At 33.1% G+C, this 12852-nt stretch overlaps 1 protein-coding gene across 1 annotated transcript in view; it reads right to left on the bottom strand.

The window, feature by feature from the left end:
• Positions 1–2335: 2335 nt before the first annotated feature.
• Positions 2336–12852, bottom strand: part of Fam98b (family with sequence similarity 98 member B) — a 30509-nt gene continuing 19992 nt past the window's right edge. Inside the window, exons 7-8 of the mRNA XM_046460828.2 lie at positions 6367–6534; positions 2336–3124 (exon numbers count right to left, since the gene is read on the bottom strand). Of these exons, the coding sequence (XP_046316784.1) occupies positions 2750–3124; positions 6367–6534 (543 nt within the window). The 3' untranslated portion in view covers positions 2336–2749. The remainder of the gene's footprint in view (positions 3125–6366; positions 6535–12852) is intronic.

Here is a 12852-nt window from a genome sequence, read left to right as displayed (position 1 = left end):
CCAAAATTTTCTCTACCCTGTGCTCCTTACAAGGTATAGAAGTATCACTATCAAAATGTTGTCCAGCCACATACATTTTAGGTTGTCCTATCTTTTGTCACAAATACAGGTAAAATTTTTTTTAAATGCTGGTTTAAAATGTTTTGTTTATTCTCTTTAATGAGGCAAGATTTCCAAGATCTACAAAACACAAGGAAATAGATTCAAAGAAAATACCTATTTCCCTTTTGAGAAGAGTTTATGAGTAATTGTGTGGTAATTACATATAGATAGAATGTATGTTATTATATGGCCCATAGGAAAGGTCAATTCCTACTTTAATCCAGAAACTCCTAGTAAGATCATGTCTATAGGTGCTATTAGGTGCCACTGGTTGAACAAAGACAGGAAGAAAAAGGAAGGAGGAAGGAAAGTATGAAAATAGAAAAAAATGAAGCTGAGAACTAGTAATGAGGAGGTTCAAAAGAATGAAATGGATGTATCAAAAAAGCTGTTAGATTTTAAAAGGAAGCAGTGGAGTACCATTCATCTTATTCTACATTTGTACTTAACTCAATTTATAAAACATTTTTACATTAATGGTCTTTCACATTAAGGTCCTAAATCAATTATGCAAAAGAAACTTACAGATCAAAGATTACTAAGAAAATCCCATATTAAAAGAAAGAAGAAGATGTTAGGGTCTAGAGGACTGAGCTTTTCATTCAATTGACATTCACAGCAATGTGAAAATAGGAGTTCCAGCTCTACTACAACTCCAGGAAAGGTGTTCAACTAAGAAAAGATTTATAGTGACTGCAACAGATAACCGAGTAACAGATAACCTATGAAGGTACAAAAAAATTTTATAGAAGTTTATAAACTAATGCTTCTGCCTTATTTACCATAAACCTTTAGTATTAAAAAAGTTAAAAATGGTTGTAAATCTTCTTTCCATATCAGTAACTAATGCTCCCAAAAAGAAAAGAAGCAGAAATGTAAAAGTTTTAAATGAACATTTTTTAAAACTAACTCTTTTGGAACATTTTACTCAAGTGGTCTTTTGCTTATACATATATATATTTTAAAATATTTATTTTTGAGTTTATAGCTACTGATAATTGGTGTTTTCTTAATTAGGTGAAGCCTTTTTCCTTCAATTATAACAAATGAAATTAAGTCTCTTAATTAAATATAAACACAAAAAAGCGTTAGTTTACAAATAACCAAAACTTTTTTATGTTTTTCTGTCCTGAACACATTCCTTCAAAGAGTTAGCTTGATAAATACATGTTGAAGACTACATCATACACAATATTTATGTTTAAAGATTTAATTAACATTATTTTAGATTTCACCAGAGGATTTACTGTAAAATAAAATAACAAACTTGCCAAATATCAAATACCATTTGCTCACTGGTAATTAAGCTATCCGTTGAACTAGTTAGATCACAGGTTATTATGTACAGGTATTGACCAGGAGCCAAGACCGAAATTTTATAAGAAGTGTGAGAAATTTTGTATGATCAGCTTTTTTTCTCCAATTCTTACACTAAGAGAAAAATACCAATCGCCTCTTAAACCCTCACAATAGGAGCTCTATAAATTTTCAACAAATTGCATTGGTAAGTAGGTCTTTATGAAACAACCTAAGCAAGGGGCAACTGGCTCATTCCTCATTTGACAACTAAGAGCAAATTAATCCTTGAGAGCTAAAGTCATTTCAATCCAAAACACCCCTGACCACAGTTTAAATTCACAACTCTCAATCCCCAAGACTTTGCTCTATTCACCAGACCACACATAGCTATTCTCTAATACTATGTTTCCCAAATTTAGCTGTGAATCAGAATTATCAGTGAATGCCCTACCGGGCCCCTGATCTGCTGAAACTGGAAATTACTGCCTTAATCCTGTGTGATACAGTTCAGTCTAACTTTGAATATCAGATTATCTAAATCGAGGACACAAACAATGAAAAGACCAGTTCATAGGAAAATTTTTCACAACATTATGTAACATCTGTATGTATTTTTGTCCCTTCAAATAATTCTGACCTCAAGTTTTAACTTAGCTTAATTTCAAATAAAATCATACCAGTTTCAAATCCAACTAGAAAACAAAATAAAAAATGCATAGTAAAAAAAACCTAGGCTATCATTGTATTGTCTTGAGCAAAAAAAAAAAAAACACCTGGGCTTCAATTAATAGAACCTTAAACAGAAACGTGATCAGAAGAAATCTCATCCCATAAAATACAAATCATGACAACTACATTTTGAACAGAAGTATCAGTCCCTTTCCTACTTTGTAAAATAGAATTAACAAATATAAAACATCTACAGGAAAACAGATGAGGCAAGAGTCTATATTCTTTTCTATCACAGGCAGAATCATTTATGTGTTTCAATCCTGAACAAAATACAGGTTAACAATCTAAATTCAATCATGACAATAAAATACTTTCCATTTTCCAAGTTTGATGGTAATAAATATTTATACTTTTAAAAATATTTTTGTTCATTTTTGTTTTTTAAAAAGACACAACATGCTCAATAGTACACAGAATATGGAAAAAGTCATCACTTTGAGAGATCAATTGGTAGTATAAAACAATGTTCTTACACATTAACCCAATTCAAGAATGATTTCATCAGGGAATCTAACACGGTATTTTCTCCAAAGATAATAGTCAAATTTGTTATTTAGAATACTATGCCTAAAGTATCTAACAAGAAGTAAGCACTAATATCTAATTGTTGCAGTTTTTAATATCTTCTATATCCTCCACCACCACCACCCCCTCCTCCATATGGATCTCCATAACCTCTCCCACCATAGCCCCCTCTTCCACCATAGCCTCCTCTTCCACCATAATCTCCCCTACCACCATAATCTCCCCTGCCCTGGAAACCTCCTCTACCTCCACCTCCTCCACCACCTCCTCCCCACCCGCCTCCCCCTCCCCCTCCCCAGCCACCTCTCCCACCCCCACCACCTCCTCTGCCACCACCTCCACCTCCACCACCCCAACCACCCCTTCCGCCACCATCTTGTCTCTTTTGCCAAGGGGGCATTTCAGGGGGTGGTGGTTCAATTTCATTCGGCCGTCCTCCCCTGTCAGGCACCCTTCCCATCAGCACCTGTGTGAAGAAATATTTTCTTTCAGTTTCTAGTATTTTAAAAGTTAAAACTTACATAAAGATTTCAAATAATACTAAAGTTACTGTTTCTAATAAAGAAATATAAGCCAAATATTTAACATGAAAGTATCAGACATGGAAGTATAAATTAATATTGAAAATATAAGTGTGATGTATGACAAATTCCTCAGAATGTGGTATTATTTTTATAAAATCTGGGGGAGTATTTCTGAAATGTAAAGGCTTATTACTTTTCTCTTATTTAAATTTGTCTAACAAATTCTATAACAAATGTAGTATCTATCATGCTAAGAACTTTTTTAGTAAAAATATTTTTCACATACATGAACTACATACCCTACATTTAACATTGATTTGGTAATACATTAACTGATAAAAGATTGTATTCCTAAGCACATTTTATTTCAACAAAGCATAATGTATAGAAAGTAACATGTAAATGTAAAGAAGTAAGAGTTGAATATAAGTATAACATCAGGCATCACAGCAGAGAGATGCAAGGATTCTCAATGAATTATTTCTTTCTTGTGAGAAACTTAAGCTCACTTACTTTTTTAATGACAGTAACTATAACATTACAGGCTGAACATCCCTACTCCTAAAATTCAAAAGATGAAATACTCCAAAATCCAAAACTTTCTGAGCATCAACATGATGTTCAAAAGTGGAAAATTCCATAATTGGTCTCATGTGATAGGTCACAGTCAACACATAGGTGCACTAAAAATATGGTATAAAATTCCCTTTAGGTTATTTGTAACATGCATAGAAAACATAAATGAATTCTGTGTTTAAACTTGGGTCCCATCTCCAAGCTACTGCATTACATATATGCAAATATTCCAAAATTCAAAAGAAATCCAAATCTGAAACACTTCTGTTCCCAAGCACTTTATATTCAGCCTATATAAGAAAAATAAAAAGTTGATATACTTCCTTAACTTCTGCTTTGCAATATCTTGAAGAACAAATTAGAGAATAATTTAAGTTCCTAACCTTCTCTAGAAGGTACGACACATGCCATGAGCAGAGAGAAAGACAGATAATTGAGGAGGGTGTCAATCACTCACCACAGCCAAGGGGAATTCAATAGCATCTTACTAACGCTTTTCAGAAAAAAACCAAAATATATACTCTTTAACCAAAATGACCTATGAATCAGTTGCATTCCACTTCCACTGATACTCTATAATCAAACTGACTTTAAAAATATATGCAGTAAATGTGGGCTGGGGTTGTGGCTCAGGGGTGGGGTGCTTGCCTAGCATGTCCAAAGCCCTGGGGGTTCAATCCTAAAAATAAATAAAATAAAGGTACTGTGTCCAACTACAACTAAAAAATAAATATTAAAAAATAAAAAAAATATATGGAGTAAATGAATGACAAAAATTACCACCACATCCTCATTTTGCAACAACGTTCTAAGTATACAAACACTCTGTTTTAATGTCAGCAATAATATCCTAATCATCCAATAAAAAAAAAATAACCTTCTTTTGCTTGTTATTATCACTGGTCTCTCTAACCAAACATAATATGTTGGTGGGCATATGGAGATGCTACTCCAAGAAATGAACTTAAGGTTACTTCAACTAATCAGACTATAAACTCAGAAAAGACATGGGTAATTTTACTTAAAGAAGCAGAACTTAAATCCAGGAAGACTACATTTTGACTATAATCCAATGCAAGACATTAAGTAACATACTGAAGGAAAGAACATTTTCAGAATATAGAAGGGGATGATCTAAAATGGAAGCAGAGAGGCAAACATTGGTGATGCTTAACATAGCAATAATTAGCAAGTTGACTTTAAAAACAACTATCCCCAAGGTTGGGGGTCTAGCTCAGTGGTAGAGCATTTGCCTTGCATGCTCAATGCCCTGGGTTGGATCCCTAGCATAGAGGAAAGGAGAGGAAAGAAAAGGGAGAATGGGGGAGGGAGATGAAGGGGAAGGAGTAGGAAAGAAATAAGTCCCCTCAACAAGATATCCTATCTCAAACTGTACTAAAAAACTATGCCTTAAAATTATCCACATCTCTTTTGATTTTTTGCTCTTTTGTAATAAAGTCTGCCATGGACTTCTCTACCTAAACAAAGAAGATATGCTAGTTAGCTGATATAAACATTCTAAATTAGTTTACTGTTACTGCCACTGTAACGAGGGGAAAAAAAAAAAAAACACCTCAGTGTCCTTGAGCTTGTTTAATTTAAGATCACTGTCAGAGAAATGAATCTGTACTTTGAATCAGGAAACAGAAGCTCAAAGAAATTCAGTAACTTGCCATGGTAGCAATTCCTCTAAATAAAGGCTAGAGCTAAGGTGTTTACCCAGATTAGTATAACTCTAAAACATGTGCTCCTCTTCCCTTTATACCAAAGATATAAAGAGTTAAAATATCAGTCATAAAGAAGAATGAAATTATGGCATTTGCGGGTAAACAGATGTAACTAGAGACTATCATACTAAGTGAAATAAGCCAATCCCCCCAAAACAAAGGCAAAATGCTCTCTCTGATTTGTGAATGCTAACACAAAATAAGTTGTGGGGAGGGACAGAATTTCATTGAATTAGACAAAAATGAAAGGAAGGGAGGTAGGATAGGAATAAGAAAGACAGTAGAATGAATCAGACATAATTTTTGTATGTTCATATATGAATACATGATCAGTATAATTCTACATCACTTACAGTCACAAGAATGGGAAGTTATACTCCATGTATGTATAATATGTCAAAAATATATTCTATTGTCATGTATATTTAAAAAGAACACATTTTTTAAATCCCCTAAAAAAAAAAAAAAAAAAAAAAAAAAAACAAGTACCTGAAACAAATTCCTTCAAATTCTTACCAAAAAAGAAAAAACTTCATACTGGAAATAAAGCAAATAATTCTTGCTAAAGCTACTGATAAAAGCAATTCTTAATTACTTAGATTGAAATAAAATTTTGATTCAATTTATGAATACAAAAATTCAAATAAATAATACACATTAAAAAGCACAATTAAGCCAACATGGACTTAAGCTCCTCCATGCTCTTTTCTGTTTCACAAAAAATCACAAAAGAAAAATGGGGGGCTGGGGTTATGGCTCAGTGGTAGAGCACTCGCCTAGCACATGTGAGGCCCTGGGTTCGAGCCTCAGCATCACATATAAATAAATAAAATAAAAATGAGAAAATCTCTCAGGTCTTTAATATTGAAAGAAAAACCAACCTTATTAATGGCACACGCTGTCTTTTCCCGGCTGGAGCCACTACTTGTCCTAATGATCTTAGATAGATCTTCTCGAGCAGCAAGTAGATGTGCCAACGTAATTGTTGTCTTAGGTGATAAAGCATAACGTTTGGGCTGGTAAATTCTTGCTATGTTATCTGTTTTGACCTAAATGACAAAGGATAGAGAAAAAGTGAACAAAAGTAAAGTTTAATGAAAGAGCAATGTAATAGCAGTCATGATCTTCAGAAAAGAAAAAGATTAAAAAATAAATAGGAAAAAGCAAAGGAATTCAATATCTGATAATTTATATGTGGAAGGAAAAAATAGACGAACAGATGCTAAAAGAATATATAAATACCAGCAACAACTCACAAAGAAATATAACACGAAATGATTCTATTCATATTAACAAAAAAAAAAATCTAAAAATTTTACCAAAAAAAAAAAAAAAAAAGTACAGAACTTAAAAAAAAAAAAAAAACTTCAGTAAATCTTGCAAAAACAAAAGGAAAACTTGAATAAATGGTGAGAAATATCAACTTTCTGGGTGGAGATAGTGAATATTCATGTCAACTTTCTCTCAAATTAACCTATAAATTTAGACTTACTATAATCCCATTAGAATGGTTTGGGGAAGGATGAAAAAAAAAAAATGAAAGTGGCACATGCCTATAATCCCAGCAACTGAGGAGATTTGGGGAGGCTGGGACAGGAAGATCCCAAGTTCAAGGCCAGCCTCAGCAACTTAGCAAGGCCCTAAGCAACTTAGTGAGACTTTGTCTCAAAATAAAGAAAAAAAAGGTTTGGCTATAACTCAGTAGTAAACTGCCCCTGAGTTAAATCCCCAGTTCAAAAAAAAGAAAAAAATCCAGAAACTAAATACGTAAGAATGACTTGAACAATTTTGAAAGAATCCTACAAGATATTAATATAAAATTATCATTGTCCATTTACTAATAAAGGGCTGACATTTAGCCAGACAGAGTGGTGCACACCTATAATCCCAGAGGCAGGATGATTCAAGTTTGAGGTCAGCCTCAGCAACTTAATGAGGCCCTAAGCATCTTAGTTGAGAGACCCTACATCAAAATTTAAAAAATAAAGGGGATGTGGCTCAGTGGTAAAGCTCCCTTAGGTTCAATCTCTAGAACAAAAAAAAATTAAAAAAAAAAAAAAAAAAAGCTAAATATTCCAGGATATTGTTCACTTAGGCATGATTTCTTCAATCTTCAAAACATCCCTTTAGAGTGGTTGATTTTTAATATCCCCTTCTGCAGACAGGGGGAAAAAAATAAGCTTAGAAATGTTAGGTTACTATTCCAAAACCACAGAGAGGAATACCAGTTTTGTCCATTTACTAATAAAGGCCAAATGACCCTGAAGCACAAGTTTATAGAGACAGTATACTATCCTACCTCCATATAATTAATTAAAACTAGAAGAAAAAAATAAATTGATGAAAAGAAACAACTGATATTGAGGGCCCCATAGACATATGAATATATTTACATAAATGATAAAGGAAGCATCAGAGATTCACAAGAAGTGAGAGATTTTTTAAATAGTGCTCCAATAAGGAATAAACTGTTAATTATTTATTAAAACATTAATAATAACAACAATAAGGCACATCAAATACCAAAGAGAATTCTGAAGTGAATAGTTAACTGCTTGAGGTTTTAGCGTAAAAACTTAAAATTTCTACACATCAAAAGTTATAAAACAAATCAATAGACAATGGGGAAAATATTTTTAACAAAGCAACTAACAAAACTTCCTTAACATAAAAAGCTCAGTCAAGAGGAAAACAGGAAGACTCTGAGGGGGTGGGGGGAGATAGGAAAAAAAGAGGAAATTCAAGTGTCTAATATTCTTACAAAAAAAAAATTCATCTTTTTTTATTTTTGTTAATATGGGAAAAAATATAAAACAATAAATAAATTATGGCAATTTCACATGACAAAATACAATGCCAACATAAACAGGACACCAAAAGGACTTAAGTTCTTTTACATGTTACAACATGGGCAAACCTTGAAAACATTATCCCTAGTAAAAGCAGCCAGACACAAAAGGGCACATGTCATGATTCCATTTACATGAAATTTTCAGAATAGGTAAATTGGAGACAGAAAATACATTATAAAAATGGCTGCCAGGAAATGGAGATGGGGTGTTGGGAATAACTGCTAATGGGTACTTATTCATTTGGGGCAATGCATATTTTCTGGAATTAGTGGTAATGGTTATATAACAAAGTGAACATACTAAATACCAGTATACTGTACATTTTTAAATAATACATTTTATGTTATGTGATAAAAATTAATTTTAAAAAGGGTACTGAAGTAGAGCTTTTAGTAATATGGGCAATGGTCACAATATATTTAGTGAAAAAGGCAAACTATAAAATTACACTCATATTATTACTTCAATACTAGCAAAATAAAAGAAACTAGATTAATCTTACTAATAACTGAGTATAATCTTCGAAGGCGAACCCAGAATATGACTCAAAAGCCTTAAAATCATGAATTTTTTTAAACAAGAAATTCCACTTTTAGGAATATATCATTTAGCTGCCAAGGATTTTAGTAAAGGGTCAAACAGACAAAGTAAGAGGAAGCCTCAATGTATAGTATATCTATATGACAAAATACTCTGCAGAAATTTAAACTGTTATAGAACAATATTTGATGACAGCCACAACAATATCAGACATATTTTTCTATCATAATAATAAAGAAAAAATGATAAAGATGTACTAAATTAATAAGAAAACAAAACTTAGGGTACATACGCACATAATCAAACCAAAAAGACTTAATTAAAAGGCCAAAAATTATCTACAGATAGCCAAGGTAAAATATTTTTTTTTTTAAATCTCCTAGACTGAGGAAAAGACCAAATTAAAAAAAAAAAAAAAGACCTCCCCCATCCTAATATATGATATGTGATGAAAAAGAAACAAGATCAGAAGATATAGCAACATATTTCCTAAAGGCATATTTGCTCAAAGCCTCTGTTTAAGGCCAGTAAAGGATCAACATGCCTATGTATCCATGTCACTCTGAATGTTCAAAGAAAAGAATGTATCAAAATTCATTTGTGGGCTGGTGTGGTAGCTCAGTGGTAGAGTGCTCTCGCCTCCCTCATGTGAGGCACTAGTTTTGATCCTCAACACCACATTAAAATAATAAAGTTACTGTGTTCATCTACAACTTAAAAAATATTTTTAAAAAACTCATTTGTTTAAGATTTCTCTATAATATTAAAGCCAACATTGAAAACATCCTCCAAGTTGGTTTAATGAGGCAAGTTTCATGTAACTACCTTTCACAATTTGCCTCATATTTCTAAATTCCTTTTTCTCATAAAAATTCTATCAGGTTAAACTACAGACCCAACATATATACAATAGCTCTTAAGTTGCCAGAGGTTAGTAAAAACTGGTACTTCTCACATAGCTGAACTGTTTTTCTTGAGGTCAACAATTATATACACTTCTTTGATAATTCACAGCCTTCAGGGTATATGAGCTTCTTGCATACAGTTACTCCAATAACATGTACAGACACATCCAAGAGTTTATCCAGGTACACATGTAGAAAAGAATTAAACTTTAACCACCTGAGAAGCTGAGTAGGAATTATAGAAACAGCAATCTTCTACAAACATCTATATCTAATTATAGAGAATCTGATATGCCTATCCACAATCAGGTATATCACAGTGCTTGACATTTGACATACACAAGGTACTGCATTATTACTGGAAAAAAAAATACATGGATGATAGCTTTCAGCTCTGCCTTATAGATATTCTACTACTATGCTTAAAAAAAAAACAACAACAACAACAAAAAAACGTTATCTGAGCCAGGTGTGGTGTCGCACGCCTGTAATCCCAGCAGCTCAGGAGGCTGAGACAGAGGACCATCAGTTCAAAGCCAGCCTCAGCAATGGAGAGGCACTAAGCCAACTCATTGAGACCCTGTCTCTAAATAAATAGGGCTGGGGATGTGGCTCAGTGAGTTCAATCCCCAGTACCAAAAAAAAAAGAAAAAGTTATCTGAAATAATATTTTGTACCAAGAACCCTGTTACAATCACTCTTCACTTTCCTTTATCTGTCTCCCAGGTGTTTGGAAATACTCTACGTAAGATATATAAGGGAAGATTTATAGATAAATAAGTGAGTCACAATGAATACACTAAATATAAAAAGAGACACATATCTTATAGCAAAGAGAATAAAAGGGATATAGAGAGTGGGAGACCAACATCACAGAAAACTACTCCAATCCCTACTTCCATGCTGCTATCCCTCCCTCCCTGACAAAAAAGTGTGTGGGGAGGTGTATAAGGAAAATGAAGTTTCCTTTCTTGTAATAAAAAAAAAAAAGGGCAGCTACAAAGACATGCTAAAGTCAAAAGTGCCACAGCACAACAGCCAGCTTCAAAGCCTGATGTTAATAATCCTTATCAATGACTATAGTTTCCAATCTGATTTTCTGTTCCTCTTTCTTATGGACAACCAAGGACCACCATCCAGCTGAAAAAAGTCACCAGTATGAGATCAAAAGAGGAAAAAAATGAAAAAAAAAAAAAAAATCACCCTGGAAGAAATTGAAGGCAAAATAATAATAACAAAAACTCCAAAATAAAAAAAGTTCTCACCTGCATTCAAGAAGCCAGTACATTCAAAAATAAGAAAAAAAAATTTTTTTAATAAAACCCTGAGGGGCTGGGACTGTGGCTCAGTGGTAGAGCACTCACCTAGCATATGTGAGGCACTGGATTTGAGCCTCAGCACCACATAAAGATAAATAAAGGTACTGTCCATCTACAAGTAAGCAATAAAGATATTAAAAAAAAAAAACAACTCAAAGAATCAAAAAAGAATTTGTGACAATTTAAAAATGATGGTAGAAACAAAAATTCAACACTAGGTACAAAATAAAATTGAAAAGATTTCCAATAAGTAAATCAAAAAGGAAGTGAAAGAAAATGAGAGAGGAAAAAAGCATCTTAAGCAGATCTACCAGATGTTCACTATCTGACTAACAAGAATTTCAGAGAATAAAAGGGAAGAAATTAATACAGAATATATAAAAGCTAAAAGAATCTACAGATTGAAATGCCTAGCTAGTGTTTGGTGTAATGAATAAAAAAAGATTCAAACCAACATACATTATAAAATTTCATAACTGCATGAATGAAGAGCCCAAGAGTCTGGAGAAAAATAAAAGGTTATCCAAACAACAGCAAATGACATTGGTTTTCATAACAGCAGTACCAAGTTCTTGAAAAAACTGAAATAATGCCTTCAATATTCTTAGACAAAAATTTATTTTTGAATTTTATATTCATCAAAAAAATCAAATGTGATGGCAGAACAAACATTTTCAGAATTTGGGATTCAGAAAAATCATGTCCTATACACTCTGTATTAACAAGTTGTTTGTAAATTTACTATGGCAAAATGAGGGAGTGAGGGAGTGAGGGAGGGATCAGTGAAATAGCAGGTCATGAGGTCCAGAAAACAGAGGAGCAGCCAATGATAGCCATATAAACAGATGAGTTTGCAATAAGAAGACACAAGTTTCTGGGAGACAAAAATATAACAGAAATACTAAATACTCATTAGAAGACTTAATTTTTATAAGTATTCTTACCATGAAAAAAAAAAAGCTACCACCATTTTGTAGAAATATAATGCATGAAAAATAAAATTCAATTAAAAAAATTAGACATCTGTATATCCTTATCCACAGAATCTGGGAATATTACCTTGTAGATGCAGATGAAATTAAGACAAGCATCTTAAGAATGAAAAATTAATCTGTATTATAATCATAAATATCCTTAAAAAGAGAGACAGAAGTGTATCAGAGACAGAAGGTGATGTGAGAACAGAAGCAAAGACAGAGAGAAAGACTAGAAGATCAGATTCTGCTACTCGCTTTGAGACAGATTAGGGTGAAAGCCACACTATGCAGGTGGCATGTAAAAGCCAGGCAATGTAAGGAAACACATTCTCCACTAAAACATCCAGGAGGTCTGCAATCCTGTAAATACCTTCATTTTAGAACTTCTGGTCTCCAGAACTGTAATAGTTTGTGTTATTTCAGCTACTAAGTTTATGACAATTTGTTATAGCAGCTGTAGAAAACTAACACTCTACATGGAGAGAGAGAGACCGCCAAGAACCAAGAGGAGAATGGAAGTACTACAACAGAGTCAGGACACATACACGTGAGACAATCATCTTGGTCATTCCAGGCCAGGTATGAGATGAAAGAAGCTACATGTATTAGTTTTGTGTTGCTAAAACAAAATACCTGAGAATGGATAAAGCATAAAGAGGGTTATTAGGTTCACAATTCTGGTGAGTAGAGAGTCCAAACAGCATTGCCCCCCACTAGCTATATCACAACATGGCAAATAAGCCAAATGGAAATAGCTGTGTGCAGAGGGACCAA

Source organism: Marmota monax, unplaced genomic scaffold, assembly GCF_021218885.2.
Source record: "Marmota monax isolate L192 unplaced genomic scaffold, Marmota_monax_Labrador192_F-V1.1 WCK01_AAM20220418_F8-fsc00001, whole genome shotgun sequence".
Lineage (NCBI taxonomy): Eukaryota > Metazoa > Chordata > Mammalia > Rodentia > Sciuridae > Marmota > Marmota monax.
Note: the sequence above shows the minus strand (reverse complement) of the source record. Positions and strands in the feature narration are given on the sequence as shown.